Source organism: Pectinophora gossypiella, chromosome 7, assembly GCF_024362695.1.
Source record: "Pectinophora gossypiella chromosome 7, ilPecGoss1.1, whole genome shotgun sequence".
Taxonomy (NCBI): Eukaryota; Metazoa; Arthropoda; class Insecta; order Lepidoptera; family Gelechiidae; genus Pectinophora; species Pectinophora gossypiella.
In genome coordinates, this window is record NC_065410.1 from 4263521 (window position 1) to 4281563 (window position 18043).

At 39.4% G+C, this 18043-nt stretch overlaps 1 protein-coding gene across 4 annotated transcripts in view; it reads right to left on the reverse strand.

Annotated features, from left to right (window-relative positions):
• Positions 1-18043, reverse strand: part of LOC126368156 (1-phosphatidylinositol 4,5-bisphosphate phosphodiesterase classes I and II-like) — an 81915-nt gene that overhangs the window by 10514 nt on the left and 53358 nt on the right. For all 4 annotated transcript variants that reach the window (XM_050012041.1, XM_050012039.1, XM_050012040.1 and 1 more), the window contains exons 8-17: positions 12844-13106; positions 6243-6517; positions 5550-6054; positions 5198-5355; positions 4672-4809; positions 4120-4353; positions 2240-2416; positions 1461-1625; positions 965-1100; positions 61-271 (exon numbers count right to left, since the gene is read on the reverse strand). In XM_050012041.1, coding sequence (XP_049867998.1) covers positions 61-271; positions 965-1100; positions 1461-1625; positions 2240-2416; positions 4120-4353; positions 4672-4809; positions 5198-5355; positions 5550-6054; positions 6243-6517; positions 12844-13106 — 2262 coding nt within the window. The remainder of the gene's footprint in view (positions 1-60; positions 272-964; positions 1101-1460; positions 1626-2239; positions 2417-4119; positions 4354-4671; positions 4810-5197; positions 5356-5549; positions 6055-6242; positions 6518-12843; positions 13107-18043) is intronic.

Genomic DNA, 18043 nt, shown 5'->3' on the forward strand with positions numbered 1-18043 from the left:
TCACATCAGTAGACATAGTAATCCATGATAGTGACGTAATCCATAATATTTTCCACTTACATGTTTTTCGAAGACAACCTCTTGACAAGTTTATTGCTGACGTAGAACTTAGACGCGGGCCGCTTGTCTTTGTCGTACTTGCGTCGCAAAGCGTCCAGCTTGCGAGCTAACTCCGACCGCTTCTCGCGCACCACTTTTGAAGACAATAGATTGTCTAGAGTCTTCGCTAGATGCTCGTCTGAGTTCCCGTTCGTTATGTTGTCTGGTTGGTCTGGAAATGTATTGATGTGATAGAAATATAAACTATGAACTAAACACAAATAAACTCTGTAGTGATACTAAAGCCGGGTTTGCCCTATACGACTACTCTCAGACAGATCTTTTGAGCGGATTCCTATTGATCTAACTCGTATTAGCGCACTAGGGGTGGTATTAATAAACTAATCTCAGCCGAGACTGCCCTTAAGATCATGCTCAAGTCTCTGTTTTATATAAGAACTGTCACATTGACATGTTCTTGAGGGCAGTCTCGAAGCTGAGATTAGTTTATTAATACCACCCTACGTCCGAAAGTACTCGTATAGTGCAAACCCGGCTTTAATATTAGTATATTAGAATTAGATCGACTTAGAGTCTTCTTATATCGTGTGGGTTGTGAGGTGCTTGACCAACCTCAGCAAACCTGGTGTCACGGTTATTATTGAGCCGGCAAAGGCCCCAGACACGGCTCATGCTGACGCTGATGTTAGAGTCTCACCTCACCCTAGAGCCTTAGATTTGGTGGTCAATAATATTGTGGTTTTTAGTTACATGGAATTTTTATTTTTCGTAAAGACCTTCCAATATCGATCCTATATTCAGCATCGTAAAGAAGTATGCACCGATTCCACCTCGACCCGAACTCCAGTGAATGTGATCCAGAAATTTTCACATCTGGATTGGCGGTATGATTCCACTAACTTACCTTTAGATTCAGTGGTCTCGGTGGTAGAAGGTGGCGCGGCGGAGGATATCGACTCTTGCTCTATCAGCTTCTTGGTCTCTATTATAGCTGTGGTGGACTTGCTGGGGCTAGTGTCCGTTGGCGGCTCTTGTTTACTCTGCAAATTGAGCGTATTTTTTATTATTAATTTTGACGCCCTTATCTGATCAAGGTACCAGATAATCATAATCTACCTATGACCTAGAGATGTGACAAGTCCCGTCAGGGACAGGTATCTGTCTATCTAACCCAGTCGCTTTTCCGAAGAACGGATCCACAACGGATTTTCCCAATTTTCATAGGTTGGGTACTGTGACGTATTCTGCTGACTGTTCAAATATTTATGGTAGTGGTGTTCTTAATTTATTTTTTTGGAATAAGGATACGATCAGCTCACATAAACGTCATACTTTGGCTTTGACGTACGCAAAAACTATATCGGATGCATTGTTCCGTATGTTGAAAAAGCTGAACTGACCAGTGGTATGGCACTGAGCCTTTGTATGTGTTCGTCCTCGGGCTGCACGTCTGTGTCCTCTGTGAGCACCGCCAGTTGGTGCTCGCGCTTGTCCAGCTCGCTCTGGTACTTGATGGGGTTGGCTAGAGCTTCTGCTAGCTCGGAAAGCCGGTCTGGGACGTAGTCCTGAAAAATAAATTGATATTTGTGAGAGAGGATGATTATGGTGTTTCAAAAGGAGTGAAGTTTTTGGATTGATACTGAAAGGGAATTTCAAAATTGTTCACAGGAACGAGACTTATATAGGTACCGCATCTATGCCTTCTCCGCTACGCCGAAAGTAAAATAAATACATAGAATGTGTTTAGCTGTTATGCCGCCCCGACGGCCAACTAACCGACTTAAATCTGTAGAACCAAGATTGGATAAAAGAAATAAATACGTGGCTGGCCAAAACCTAATTTATGACACAAATAAAAAAGAAGGTGCAGGTGGTATCGTATCAGGAGGTGAAGGATTTGGCGGGAAGAAGAGAGGAATGGCGATTACTGTACCGACAAGAGCTTAACTCTTAAATAGAGAGAGGCCAAAACCGTACCTTAGCCATGACAGCTCGGACACTCCATACAAAAATCTCGTTCTCATCTTGTACCAGCGAGACAGACAGTCCTACTCTTTAACGGCTTACGGCTCTTTAAAGTAAGCCTCAAATGGAGTAACATATGAATTAGCGTGGAGTGGAGAGGGTCCGTTTTGTACGTTGTATTATTCTTTACTCTATTACCGTAGTGAAAGCTCACCTTAACAACAACAAGCAGCAGTAGACTTGCGGGCAGCGGCAGCCCCAGCTCTGTGCGCAGGTTGACGTGCCTGTACCCGGGGCAGAGCCCCACCACCGGTAACACGCGGTGGCCCAGCAGCCGCCCGCTCTCCTCGTGGGCTGCTATGCGGATCATTGCTAGTTCTGGTAGCACCACCTGCAAGTTATATCCTTCTCAATTAGTGTCTGAAAGGTATTGTAAACAACATAGTAAAGACAAAATTAATTCGAAGTTTGATTTTTAAGTCACATCCAGGATGACAAGCAGCTAAACGCATATTATTACCAGTATACAACTGATTTAACCCAACTCAACCGAAAATACTCGACTCATGAACATTTTCACCTAACAATAACCGTCCAAGGAGAATAGAGCTGATAATCAGCGCACGCCAATAAAACAAGCGGACGTTATGTTTACGGAGACGACGCGCGCCTTTGTCTAACAGAGATCAGACTCAATTGCATGTTTATCATATTCAGATACCATGAGATAGAGATGATAAGTGGTGATTGATAGAGCATCACGGGTTGATGCCTACACGAATATAAAAAGCATAGGAAGTAGATGCTTTGAGTAGTAGGAAGTAGATGTTAGAAGCCATGGAATAACTAAAGAAGTTTTTTTATTTTATTTTTAGTAGTAGAGTTGGAAGAGGAAGGCCTAGGCGTACACAACGGCGACCAGATCTAGGATGTTTTAAAGAAAGGCCAGGTCAAGAGCACTTTAAACCGGCTAGATTTGATTCATTAAAACCATTGCCGTTAAATGATAGTTTGTTTTATTACAGAAAATACAACGGAAGTGAGAACTATAGTCGAAAAAAGGTGCAGATTGCATTAACTCTGTTTTATGATGAATCATTACGATGCAAACCAGACTCCGAGATACATGCAAAACAAAAACAAGAAAGCGTCTACATAAACCAACTCCATTTTACTAAACGACGTGTGACTCCGATTTACCACAAACGTTTTCGAATAAAATTCCCAGTAATTAAATAACCGCTGGCACATTTCACTGGACAATAAAAACTTTCATACGTTTGGAAACTGCTAAAGATTTACGAGACAAAAATGCACTGTTTATTGTTTTATACGCCCGTTTAGACTAAAATATATGCGAAGATGAATTGCTAAGGAATTGGGTCTTAGTAATATTTCAGTCTTGTAATAGTTTGAATAATCCGTAAGATTTATTAAATTTTTACTTTTTCGACCTACTTATATCGCTGAAAACCGAAGACAAATAGATATAAATGACCAAGAATCCTTACCAGAGCCGACTGATCACATTATTAGTTGGCTCGTATCTTAAGTGACTACCTGGATAGCACCGTCATGAACAGATAGAGGATATGTACATAATATGACAGCAAAGCTTCTTGAAGATAAACTTTAGCTTCCTGTCATTTATTTCTTGTTGCACCATCCCGTATTCAAATTTAGTTGTTTGTTTCCTGGTAGTGGTTGCCTGGAAGAAATTGCTCTAGAGCAATAAGGCCGCCCAAATTGTACTGTATTCATGTGTTATGTCAAGTTCTGTGCAATAAAGTGTATTTGATTTGATTTAATTTTGATAAACGGCACTTCGCTAACATGTCCACGCGTAACAAAGCGTAGCTATCTCGATATCATTGACACTAGTGTATAGATACAGTGGTAGGTGATGGTTCTTTCACCCTAAAGTTGCCTGGAAGAAATTGCTATTTAGCAATAAGGCCGCCAATTGTGCTTGCCCCTTTTGTGATAGTTTTTAGTGTTGTTTATATGTGCAATAAAGCGTTTTTTTATTGTATTGTATAGACACCACTGTCACGGAGAGAGATAGAGAACACATAGGTAGATATGATGACGAACCTTTTTAAAGACAAACGGCTCCTCGCCATAGAGCGGGTTGATCCCGTTGTTGGGCGCGACTCTGGTGCGGAACTTCTTGCGAACAGTGTCTGCCGGTAGACCGAACATGTCCACTTCCACATATGTCCCGCAACGCTTGTCCGTCAGGAGTTGTCCAGATAGCACCGTCACGGAGAGAGAGCCAGCTATGATGCCGTCTACCGTGCTCTCTGCGAACGGGTCTAAGCGACGGTCCTGTGGGAAAAATAGGGGACATAAGTTTTTTTTCGCATCGGTCAAGAGTAAAACGTTCGTAAGTGCAATAAGACAGGAAAATTCAAAGAAACTCTATAATATTTTTCACTAGCATTTGAAAACCGTATTATTTCAGAAGCATTTCATCATCACATCTGTGCATTTCAAAAGTATTCTAATATTGCACTAGCCCATATTTTTTCTCTGATGTCTGTCATCCACTGTGGATCCCCTGCTCAGCGCCTTTGGTGGAATCAGACATTCAGGAGGAGGAAAAGTTTAGCACAAGTCCAAATAATGCATAATAATTTTGTTTACCTTTCGGCGCATGAACTCCGGTTTGAGAAGATACCCACAACGGCGGTTGTACTCGAAAGTTCCCAGGTTCAATTGCATGGCCAGGTCGAGGGTCTGGTAGTTTAACGCTACGAGTTGGCAGCCTGCGTTCCAAAACACCTAGGCAGAAACCAAGTAGATTATGTGTTAAAAAATCCGCAATAGCGCTGTTCAGAGCACGCATGCTTTACATCGTAGTGTCACGGGTTCGAATCCCGGCTCAGGTTCTAAGCCACTGAATTCGACTGCATGAGTTTTAATTAAATCATAGATAATTGATATGGTGTCCGTTTAGTGGCAATAGGCACGCCCCTTAAACATCGAGGAGTGGGTGGTGTATCTACTATTACACCTCTGCCTACCCCTTTGTGGATACGGGTGTGATCCATCCAAACTATTTCGACTCTACCATCCACCGATCATTGCTACTTCCTCAGAATAGTATGACAATTAGGAGCATGATATCGGCTACAGGAAACCTGTCCTTAAACTTGGAAATAGTTCTTACCTGCGGCATAAAATTGGAAGAGTCAAATCTGGTACCAGCCGGATAGACTCGCGACAGTTGATGTTTGTTGTAGTTGACGAACTCTATGGGCCGTTCCTTCAGCAGCGTGGTCGCTTGCTTCTCGTCAAACGATGACATCTCGTAGAAACGGTTCTTTTCTGCAGATTAAAAAGATTTGTTATTGAAAAGTTTATATACACTGTTTACATGCATATTAGGTTAAAAGTCCATGACAAAAAGAACGGCACCAAAGAACGGTACAAATTATTATATGTTTTAGAGAGTTTACTCCAAAGTCCGTAAGTAAAGCAAAAGTAAGTAGTAAAACACTATTATCGGTGTTTGCACTTACTCTCAGCATTCTCAAAGGAGCTAAAGTGCACAGGCTGTACATAGTTGACCAGCGCGGATATTTCCGCTCCCGCGTGGGTCTCTCTCTTCTCCGCTTCCGCGCCCGCGTCCGCCACCGCTTCCTCCTCCCCTGAAGAACTACCGTCTTCTGACGCGTCACTCGCCGACCCTGTGGAATCTTTAGACCCTTGCCGCACGAGCTTTTTCTGTTTCTCCGGCGTATCTTTTGACGAGGCTTCCTTTTGCGAACTATCTTTAGACGGGGTAGCGTTTGGTGTATCGTCCTTTAGCGAGTTTTCTTTCGGTGATGTCGCCAACGATGTGTCCTTTAGAGAATTGTCGTTAGAAGGAATAGCTTTCGGTGAGGATTCTTTATGCGAGTTTTCTTTCGGCGGTGTTGCCATTAGCGATGGATCCTTTGACGGGGTTACTTTGGGTGTGGCGGCTGCTGGAGAGGTATCCTTTGGCGTAGGGTCTTTTGAAAGAATTTCCTTTCCGAGGGTATCCTAAAACATACGGATTTTAAAATTTTGTGTGTAAAGTATTTTTTGGAATGTTTAAATAACATAACATAAACATCTTATATACGTTTCACTGCTAGGCACAAGCCTCCCCTCAATAAATCGGAGGGGGTATAGAGCATACTCCACCACGCTACTCCACTGTGGATTGGTGAAAAAAAACAAGAGCTAACCTCTGCCTCGGACACATCCCCATTGCCCTGCGGTTCCGCCTCAGTGAGTAGTACAGTTGGTTGGTCTACAGGTTGATCATCTGACGGTTGTTCAGATGATTCTACTTGTTCTAATGGCTGCTCCGGTTGCTCAGCTTGTTGCGCCGCCTGGTCTTTCTGTTGCTCCGATACCCCCGAAGCGACGGAATCCTCCTTTTTGTGATGATGGTGATGCTTCTTCTTGTTCTTAATAATAATTTTGTGACGTAGTAGCGATGGCGGTGGTAGTTTTCCTCCTGTGAAGAGTACAATACACTTGATTGTATAAAGCATTCGTGAGCATACATGAAAATAATAATAATTAGTTTACGAATGCAAGAGTTTCTTTTGCCAAGTTATTGTTGTAGATTAGTCTCCAACATCAGCCGAAGGCTTTCTCTAAACCATCTAGGATACAGCCGACGCTCTAAGCCCAAAAACTTAGCCCAAAAGGGTTTTTAACAGAAAAGCGGGCAATTTAAATGTCACAAGTCAATTTTACAGTAAAATATATTAATACACACATACATAAACTCACGCTTATTTCCTACCGAGGTAAGCAGAGACTACGGAATTTCATTTGCTTCGATCCTGACACACTTCTCTTGCTTTCTCCACATTCATCAATCGATTCATACACGCACGCCGGTTCAGAGTAGATAAACCTTTTCTAATGACATCAGTAATTTGGTCAATGTACGTCCTACTAGATCAAATAAACTAATAAGTTTCGAAATGACACAGACATGATACGGTTCACACTTTTAGGGCTTATTCAAACATGTCAACGATGGCACAGTTCTGGTAACGCATCCGCACAGTTCCGTATCAGTGTTATAGTGATGCGGCATTAGGTACTTTCAATTCTTCTTCTATCGTGTGGGTTGTGAGGTGGATTACCAACCCCATCAACCCTGGTGTCAGGGTTACTATTGAACCGCTAAATTTCAATTCACACATAAGGACCATTGAATAAAAACATTATTTTATTATCATTACTTATTAGCGTGAGTTTGCTTAAAAACCACAGTCATAAATATACGAAATTTTAAACAAAGACGATAATTATTATCTACTTCACCAGTAAGTGTTATTTTTACCATGTTTAGATTGTCAATAAGTCAGACGACGATTAGAATAAAAAAACATAGTTCATATTTATCGTTAGTTCCTTTTCATTTGTAAAAGTGCACCAAAACTCAGATTCAAAATCTATATAAGTATACTTGGGTGTTAGTGACATCGTAACGAATACCGAGAGGGATAATTCAGACCATGATTCTGAGTTGATATCAAGTGACATTTTTCGACGCAGAATATATGTCTTATTTTTTAAATTATTTACAATTTTATTTTTTCTACAATTATAATTCCACTAGATATTAACTCAGAATAATGAGCTGAATCATCCTCCTCAGTATTATGTTACGGTGTCACTAACACCCGTACGTACTTGGATGGCCACCTGTAAGTACTTACGTACATACTTAAGTCGGAAGTCGGAAAATTCATGAAAATTTTAGTTTTTTTTTAATTATTTTAATACATATTTTTCCGACGGAAAATTCCACCTGATATCAACTCAGAATCATGGTCTGAATCATCCCTCAAAGTTTTCGTTACGATGTCACTAACCTGTCATAGACGAATTGATGCCTTTTTAACGCTAAGCAGTATGGAAAAGTGTAAAATATTTTCATTTTACTCCATATATGTATACAACCATTTATAATTAATTTTCTAGAATATTCTCGAATGATTTAGATCATGCTATTGTTTCCATTCACCACTGACTGAGCAACTTTGCCGCCGTATTCGTAACAATCGTCGCGCCAATATAAGTTTCATTGCCATTAGGTGAGCCAGTGCCGTCTCTATTCAACCATGCATTATATACTGAAGCTTGTTCTGCACTTTCATTAAAACTGAAACTAACGGCCTTTACATACCTACTAGCGTTGTTCCTTTATAGCAAGATCATAGGGGGAAAGAAAGAATATATTAGAATTTTCACATGATATTTTATAACCCCGAACATGGTACCATAACCCCTTTGTATTTTAAAGCAATATAGAGTATACAAATAAAAATGCTTTCTCCATTTAATTTTCTCTTTATAGAAATCAGTCTATAAATCTCATCGACAAAATATAGAAATAATAAATAAACTATTTGTACTAAAAAGCGAGCGACACTGTTGAAAATAGCGGTGTGTTTGTATAGAAGTTAGTATCGCTGCGGCGACCGATTCCAGCGAGTTTCCGTCAAAACTTTCAGTTTTCATTTTATTGCGACGCTCGCTGCAGTTTGTGTGTTTCCACCTGAGTTGACAGTTGGAAACTGTGTTCCCAATGTTTCACGTTTTGATTAATTGTAAAGCCACATCAAAACGACTGTGGCTACCCTATTTGAAAGTTGTTGTATAAGCAGTCTATGTATAGATATATCTAGTAGTGCATAACACATCCGAGTTTAATTAACCCAAAGCATGGAACATGCTCCACAATAATGCTTCAGTGGAGAGAGATAGCCCTGTACGGAGAACGACTCACTTGCATCGGACTGTAAACTACTGAATTCGACTTTATGAGTTTGAATTCATGTTATTATTGCGTATGGCAGACAAACATAAAATATCCTGCGAGAGATCATATATCCAGCTGAAGCTCTCCTAACCAAGGCACTCGTTCACTATGTGAGATATGGTTTGATCCGGGTGACCACATTCACAGTATGGCGACTCCTTTAAGCCCCATTTATGTAATTCATGTTATAGATCATAGATATTTGATATCACGTGGTATCCAGAATTTGTAGTCGCTTAGGGACAATAGACTCGTCGCCTATTATATGGGACTTAAACTTAACTGGCGACTAGTAGGTGTATATACTCTCTGCACACGTCTTCGGGGATGCCATGTTATGTTATATAGACATACGAAAAGAAAAAAATATCAGGAAATTATATTTCCTTAAGTGACCCGGCTGTTAGTTGCCATATTAAATCCTGCATTGTAATCAGTTATACAATAAAAATCTTAACCAGGAAGCATATTCGTCTTTGTAACCGTTTTCATATCGACCTTCGGTTTGTTTGGGAAACTCTTTATATTCTCGTGTTTTCATTATCGACGGAAAACTGTAAATATCAAAATATCGACCGCGTCTAATATTATAATTCCTGCCTTCCGTCCGACTTTTCGGCTTTGATTACTCACGCAACGAATTAAGAGCCGAAGCAATATTTGCTGACACAACATCAGGTGGAAGACAAGACAACTCTTAGGTCAACATCTTAACAGCAACCTACGAATAAAGGTCGACAACAAATAGGTCCAACGTGGACAGAATCGATTATGTATTGAAAACAAACTGACACGTTCTGTTTACGTTGCAGATGCTTGATCGGCGGCCAACGTAAATAGCAGGTGGACATCAAAGTTAATCGAACGTTTGACGAGTCTATCGACACGACGGCGACGATCTAAATGCCGCGATTGTAGTCTATTCAGTATACTGAATACTATATTCGGTCCTGAGAAGTCTAACTTTGTAATTAACAGCAGACATAAAGTAACAAAGAGGCTAAGTTTTACTGAAGGACTTTCTAGTCTACACCCTTCTAGCATTATCCCGTTTTTCACAGGGTCCGCTTACCTAACCTGACGATCTTACAGGTCCGGTTTTTTAAATAAGCGACTGCCTGACTGACCTTCAAACCCGCAAAGGGAAAACCAACCCAATACAGGTTAGGTTACATACCTCCGAAAAACGCATTTCTCTGGAATCTGGGTTCCCTCACGATGTTTTTTCTTCACCACTGAGCACGTGGTAATAATTTATGATCCACATATGAATTGGAAAACAAATTCGACAATCATTGGTTTAGACCTGTGCTGGATTCGAACCTGCGAGCTCAAAGTGAGAGGCAAGCGTTCTACCAACTGGGCTAACACGTCTCGAAATCGGCTTATAAATAATCTCGGTTGACTTAGGTATTTTATTAGTTTTGGGAATTCTAATGGCTGGTGCTGATTATACCCACCCTCTAATTTTATTTCAAGTTATACCTGTCATTTTCTTACCCCCGAAAAGGGACGGGTAATCGACAGGCATAATGAACATGAAAATATGAAGCAGACAGTTTAAAAATTACACGGTGTGTATCAGATTCGGCAACATTGTAAATATAAAATTAAAATACATTTCGGTTGTATTGGCCGCGTTCCAGGCTAATTCATGTTTTACTAGACAAGCCTAGTTTTTGTAATTAAGCATTCCTTTGATGTCATATGAGTGTTAAATTAGTTGTAATTGAGTTGGGAGGTATTTGTTATAAATGTTCAGTTTTGCCACACGAGTAGAGAACGCTTTTATCTCAGAGGCATCATTTGAAAAATTTACTTTTAGACCTTATAAATCGATGTCTAAGCATGAAGGTGTTTTTTCAGACTACAATACAATTTGACATTACCCCCGTAGAGCCGTGGTAGCCCAGTTGGGTGCAGGTTCGAATCCAGCAAGCAAAGGCCCAAGCAATGATTGTCGAATTTGTTTTCGAATTCATGTTTGGATCATAAATGATTATCAAGTTCTCAGCGGTGAAGGAAAACATCGAGAGGAAACCCACATTCCCGAAAATGCATTTTCGGAGGTATGTGGCCTAACCTGTGGGTTTTCCCTTCGCGAGTTGGAAGGCCGGACAAGCAGTCGTTTCTGCAAAAAACCGGACCTGTCAAATATGCAGGTTAGGTAAGGACTCTGTTAAAAACGTGATGGTACAATTTGTTACGTTAGGACTTAATGCGACAGAGTATTATTTAAATTGCAAGAAAACTAATAGCCTTAAGACAGCACTAAAATTGTGTTAAAGTTTTTTTTTTAGATTTACTCATTGCATAGACATCTAAGCTAAAAGCTCAATGCATAGGTACAGAGGCGGCATCGGTTTCCGGGACGGTTTTTTTTTAATCAAATGGAAGAAGAACACTTATATACATCATAGAAGGGAAGCTAGAAGGAACGAGAGGAAGGGGAAACCAAGGAGAGCTTAAATGGAACAAATTAAAGAGAAGGCGAACGTCATGTCTTATGAGGAAGTCAAAGAATTGACCTTTGATAGACAAGAATGGAGAATGCTACACCGACAAGAGCATGGCTCTTAAATTAATGATGATGATGAAATCATATGGGTTTGCTGTTGACACTTCCTCTTAAAGAGGTCAGTTATTCGAGCTTACGCATCACTGTTTCATACGTATATCGCTTTCCACCTCCAGAACTGAACGTTTTCGGTACCACCTCCATGTGCAGTGAGCTTAATGCCAATTTCGTAAATAATGCACTAGCAAACTAGTGCTTATGTCCCGTAATTATTCTGTCTGTCCACACCAGTATTCAAATTAAGCTCCATTCGAACCTTTTACTCAAATATTGGTTTTGATTGACGATAGCGTTAACCAAACAACTATTTGCACGTCATTCTAGACAGGTATTTTATTATCGTTTCAGATACGATATTACACACAAACTTTAGGCTTGACGTGGGAAATAAAACTAACATTTGATTAAATCACGTCTAAAGTCTAACATTAATAAAAATAATTATAAGTGATTGACCAAAGGCCGTGGTAGAAAAAAAAATAGTATGACAAAAATATACGTATATTTTACATCGCTAGATCATTTGAGACGCTAGATCTTGTGACGTAGCGAGTAGGCGCCGCTACTTCAAAAGCGCACCCCTGATGCCGGGCAGCAGCGGTATCAGTACTGGTTGGAGGCTGAGGAAATGGATTCTGGTAGGACTCTAGCTAGAATATCACCGATTGGGAAATTGGTCGGTGTACTGCGGAACGGAAGGCGATTGGAGCAACCACCGTTCTACACGCCCTATCTATGGAGTAATGAAAATGGAGACGATTACTCCACCGACAAGAGCGCAGCTCTTAAATAAAGAGAGAGAGAGAGAGAGAGAGAGATCATATGAGATAAGAAGTAAGGCGTATATAATAATTCAGAACTATTTAATCAACAGTTTGAGATAATCGTGGGGCTTGATCGAACATGTGTGTCTCCTAAACAGCATTCATTTATTTATTTATTACGGTGCATCAACAGCAGTACATACACAAACATACAAAATAAAATACACATAGGAAAAGTTCCGGTATGCCTGCCAGTTATAGACGCACACAACACTGACTAAAATAATAATAAAAAGTATTCAGTAACAGACATCAAAGACTGCAGTTTCTGATTTCCAAAAATTGCATCGACCGTGAGTATCTGATTTCTAAAACGCTATCACAATTGTAATTCAACTGTTTTATGGTCCTACCTACTGCTGTTAAAAAGACCGCCTATTATAGTAACCATTGTTTTTGTATTGGCACGCGAGTGATATCGAAGGCTTCGACCAATTAGCAGTACAACTTTTATCCGCGTAGATAGCATGAATGCGCTGCGTGTATTGGTCGATGCACTCTGTATAAGTATTCCCCCTCGCGGCGCGGAACGCGTACCGCTGGGGCAGGATTGTATTTGCCTTCATGTTGGTGAGGTGTTTGATAATTTCACTTACCAGGGTACAGTTTGTGCGTATCCAGGGGCTTATCAAGCAGCATCTCTCCGAAGATATCCCGACAGTAGTTGGCAATCTTGGCCTGTTGCCGTGGGTTGCAGTGGTTCTCAAAGCTCAAGATGACGGGAAAGTCTGATGTCTTAAAAGCGCTCTCCGCTATCGCTTCCAGCACTTCCTTAGCGCTGATCTCTGGCACGAAGGTGTACCCATGCACTATTACGGGTTCTTCGGTGCGACCATTCCAGAAGTCCAGCTCTACGCATCTGTTGAAATAAATAATTATATCTTAGATTTGATCTATCTACCTGGTACAGTCATGAGCAATATAATGTACCCACTCTAGAACCCTGTCGCACTATCATATTTGACATTTAATGAGACTTACGGTTTAATTTGTCAAAAAGGTTAATGTGACATGGTACCAAAGTGTATACATATTAATGCTCGTGACCGTACGTGAATCAACATTCGGGGTTTATAAAAAAACTCAAATTGGCCATCTGTTTGTGTAAAGTGGAAACACCTCGCAAGTTCTTGTTTCGTAAGCAGTATCAGAAAATATTAAAATTAGGAATAAAAATAGGAATATAAATTGGCAATACTATAAGGCTTTTTTAATTCTACATGTTAATGTTCCAAATTCAAATTAAAAATATAAAAACTCATGTTTTGTTGAAAAAAAAATCTAAAGTTTTAGGCCTCATACGCCTGCTGAAGTCAACTACAATTGCAATCAAAGACTTCAAATAATTTGTAAAAATAACTGTCTGTTATGATGGACGTTCAGATACCGTCACCAGCCGCCGCGCGGCACAAGAACCGCCTCTAAAATCCCCGGGATATAATTCGAGCTCCGCGGTGTGCCGCAGGGTATATCGAAATATGCAAAATTATAATTATTCGAAATGTCCCAAATAATCGATGTTTTATTTTATTTATAAATGAAATTAGTCATTTGCACGTGAAATATCAGCTTTTTGTGGTCGTTATCTGTTAAACACGCCACAATTAGTAAACCGCAAGGTTCATTAGGAGTATTAGTATCGATAATAACATTTATACTAGAATAAAACAAATCATGTTTGATAATCAGTAAACAGGTGATCTGCCCAATGTTGTGTGTTTACCACAATGATTCTATATTTTAAATTAAACACATTCCTCGTATCATCACAGGGTAATGATTGCAAAATAATGTTTATTTCAAATGTCATTAGAGTCCTGTCCAGCAGTGACCTTTACGGACTAAAACAAGAAAGATAAGGTGTCCCATTGTCCAACTTATTTTATGGCTGCATCCTTCCGTAGCTATGAAAAAAAAGTTGAGAGTTCATAAAAAAACTAACTTTATAAACGATACTCATTAGGGCGATGAAATAAACGTCTGATGCAGAGTCCAATGCTTACAATTATTTATTACAAACATCATTATGACCAGCGAAAGAAAACCCAGCCCGATACAGATTGGGTTTTATACCCCCGAAACGCATTTCTCGAGAATGTGGGTTCCCTCACGATGTTGTTCTTCACCGCTGAGCACGTGATAATCCTTTATGAACGAAACAAATTAATTATTAATTACAAACATACATTTCCTAATGTATTTCTACTGGAAACGGTATCCCCGGAAGTGAATATCGAATAGGCGTGGAACATTATATCTTTTTGTCTCGGCTCATGTTTAAAATGTACATAATAACATATTCCGTAGGGAAATATGACTTGTAAACGTTGGGAATTATGAATTCGGTTAAAATGGATTTGCAATAACAATAGGCAAGAGGATCACCTCGTAAAATGAGATACTATCTAATTATAATAATGTATTTTAATACCTCCGTAATAATAATGTATTTTTGCTCCGGGAACAGTGGGGGCGGGTTATTTAATGGCTAGTGTTATTTACTTTTATAATATTATTTCGTAATAAATAAATATTTAAATATGTTTTAATACCTATATGTTTTATGTGCAATAAAGAAATTTGTATTGTATTGTATTATACTTTCGTATAGAAACACACACGTATGACGTCATCAACAAACGTGGTCAAACGTCGTAAGCACTATTTGTTAGGCAATTCTTGACTAAAATTCGTAGTTATATTAGTCAAAACGAAAAGTGAAATTGATTTTTGATCATCTCAGACTGGCTTCTATTTCTAGATTACCATTTTATGATTTATCTTTGAGCCAGTCATTTAGCCTATTTAAACTATCCTCCTTAGGCCAGCTGCAATTTTAGCCAAATAATAACAAACCTGAAAAACAAATTTCAGTATTCTGCGTCATAAGATTAATGATTGACGTGTTGAAACACTTCACGTGTGGACTTTTCATAATATTTGATAAGAAAACATACGAAAATAGAAGATGTATTATTCTTGTGTACGTATGTAAATAATTCTCGTACTTTCTTATTATTATCGGTAAATCGATACATATGTGAATAACGTAGATTATACACTTCTCATCAAAAAAATCGAAACACTTCCGTTTTCATTGTTTCTGTCCGAATTTAACACAAAAAAGAATTCATACGATGAAAAAAAATACATAAATGTATAGCTGGCAGTTTGGCCATTACAGTAATAAGCGAAAATTCTAAATTCAAAATTAGAATTTCATTTGTTTATCTTATAAACGAAATGAATCACTGTTTTGAGACAAATGTGTGTTTAGGGTTGGAGTACATTTAGCGTTTAAAAACTAAAAATTGGCGCCTATCCTTAAACTTTTTGTTTTTTATTTCAATACTGTGACTTTGGGACGTCTGAAAAAAGGTTTTTTTTCTAAAACGTATGGATACTTCGCCCACAGAAGCCGCCCAAGTTGTGGCATTGCTGGATTCTGGCCTTAGTCAGCGTGTTGTGGCTGCAAGACTGCATCTAAGCCTGTCATCTGTTCATAGAGTCTATAAACGTTATCGGGAGACTGGTTTGTTCACGCGCCGTTCAGGATCTGGCAGGAATCGGGTCACTTCTGAGCGAGATGATCGATTTATTGTAACAACTTCTTTAAGAAATCGACGCCTTAACGCTTTTCAACTGCAGCAGCGGCTTCGTGTTGTACGAAGGGTGGCTGTAAGTGACTCTAAAATTAGAAGAAGGTTGAAGGATCGTGGACTGGTACCGCATAAGCCAGCAAATGGGCCGAAATTAACTGCAGACCATCGAAGAGCGCGCCTTAACTTTGCACGTGAGCACCTAAATTGGTCATACCTACAGTGGAGCAAAGTTCTCTTTTCTGATGAGTGTAAAATTATGCTGTATGGTAACGACGGAAGGAACAAGGTCTACAGAAGAGACGGAGAACGCTATGCACAATGCTGCATTGAAGAAAAGGTCAGCTATGGTGGCGGTTCGTGGACGGTTTGGGGAGGAATCAGCGCCGACGGTAAGACAGAGCTTGCTTTCGTGTCTGGGCCACGTCTGCCTGCACTAAACTGTCATCGGTACGTCGAAGAGTGTCTCGAGCCTCATGTGATGCCCTATGCACATTTTATTGGCAACGGCTTCATATTCATGCACGACAATGCTAGGGCTCACACCGCGGGCGTCGTACGAGATTATCTTAACGAAGTCGATATCTCTATTATGGAATGGCCAGCAAGAAGCCCGGACATGAATCCCATTGAACATCTGTGGGATGAATTAAAGAGACGAATTCGAGCAAGAGATCCTGCCCCAGAAACACTTAGCCAGCTGCAAGATGCAATCCAAGAGGAATGGGACAATATACCACAGCATGTGATCGTGACTCTCATCCGATCGATGAAGAACCGTATGGAAGCAGTAATTAGAGCTCGGGGAGGGAATACAAGTTATTAAATAAACGATTTTTAGCTTTTTTTTTCATTTACGTGTGTTGTTTTATCAATTTCCTTTATACTCCATACGGAATAAAAATGACTCATTTAACAAAATACGAAACCTATGAAAAATTCATTTAAATTTAGAACATTAACATTAAGATTTGATAAGCTCATATTACTCACTATTAAACGACATTTAACATTTATTCCTAAATGTACACATTTTTCTGATAATCCTGACAAAACGTAAACTTGCAAGGTGTTTCGATTTTTTTGATGAGAAGTGTATTTTTCAAAATACTTTTAGTACACATCGCATAAGATAAGCGTACGACCGCTTTCCCATTTGACTAGTTAAAGGCACATCCATCGCAAGATGAACTGTACCCACGCTTCGCGCTTTCTGTTAGACCAACGTGATAGGTGGTGAGCTGTATCGCCGTCTATAACGGTCGAGCCAACCCAGGTATTTTTATTTTAGTCTAAAAGTCGAAAGTGTCTAATTCGATAGCTACATCATAGAGCCTTTTTTTTTTTTATGCACATATACGGGTACACAGGGTGTTAGTGACATCGTAACGAAAACTTTGAAGGATGATTCAAACCATGACTCTGAGTTGATATCAAGTGGAATTTTTCGTCGCAAAAGTATGAAACTGAAAATAATTACATAAACACAAAAAAAATCTTGAATTTCGCGATTGGAAATTCCACTTGATATCAACTCAGAATCATGTTCTGAATCATCCCCCTCAGTATTCGTTACGGTGTCACTAACACCCATAGGTACTTGTATGGCTACCTGTACGTACTTGCACGGGGTGTAAGTGACATCGTAACGAATACTGAAAGGGATGATTCAACTCATTATTCTAAGTTAATATAAAGTGGAATTTCCCATTGCAAAAGTCTAGAATTAAAAATAATTTTAATAAACTAAATAACGATCATGAATTTTGCGACGGAAAATTCCACTTGATATTAACTCAGAATCATGGTCTCAATCATCCCCCTTAGTATTCGTTACGATGTTACTAACAGCCTGTATATACATCTAACACGCAAGTAAACACGCGTGGATATCGACAGCATCAAACAAAGAGATCACTAAAATTCCATCGTGCTAAGCAATAAAAGATGTTTTCTAAATATTTACTAATATTTTCAGTAGTTGTAAGGCGATTAAGGTCGCTAGTCGTGGACGATAAACCTAACGCTCATTAATAGGAGACGCCATTAAAAACGCATCGACAAAATTTGGAGAATTTTTCGAATACATAATTAACAGATAAGATGTTATTGGTTGTAGATATGTGGATAAGTGTCGATTGTTTGCCGTTAAATCGTTTTAATAGTATTTAACAGCACGAGAAACTTGCAGAAATTC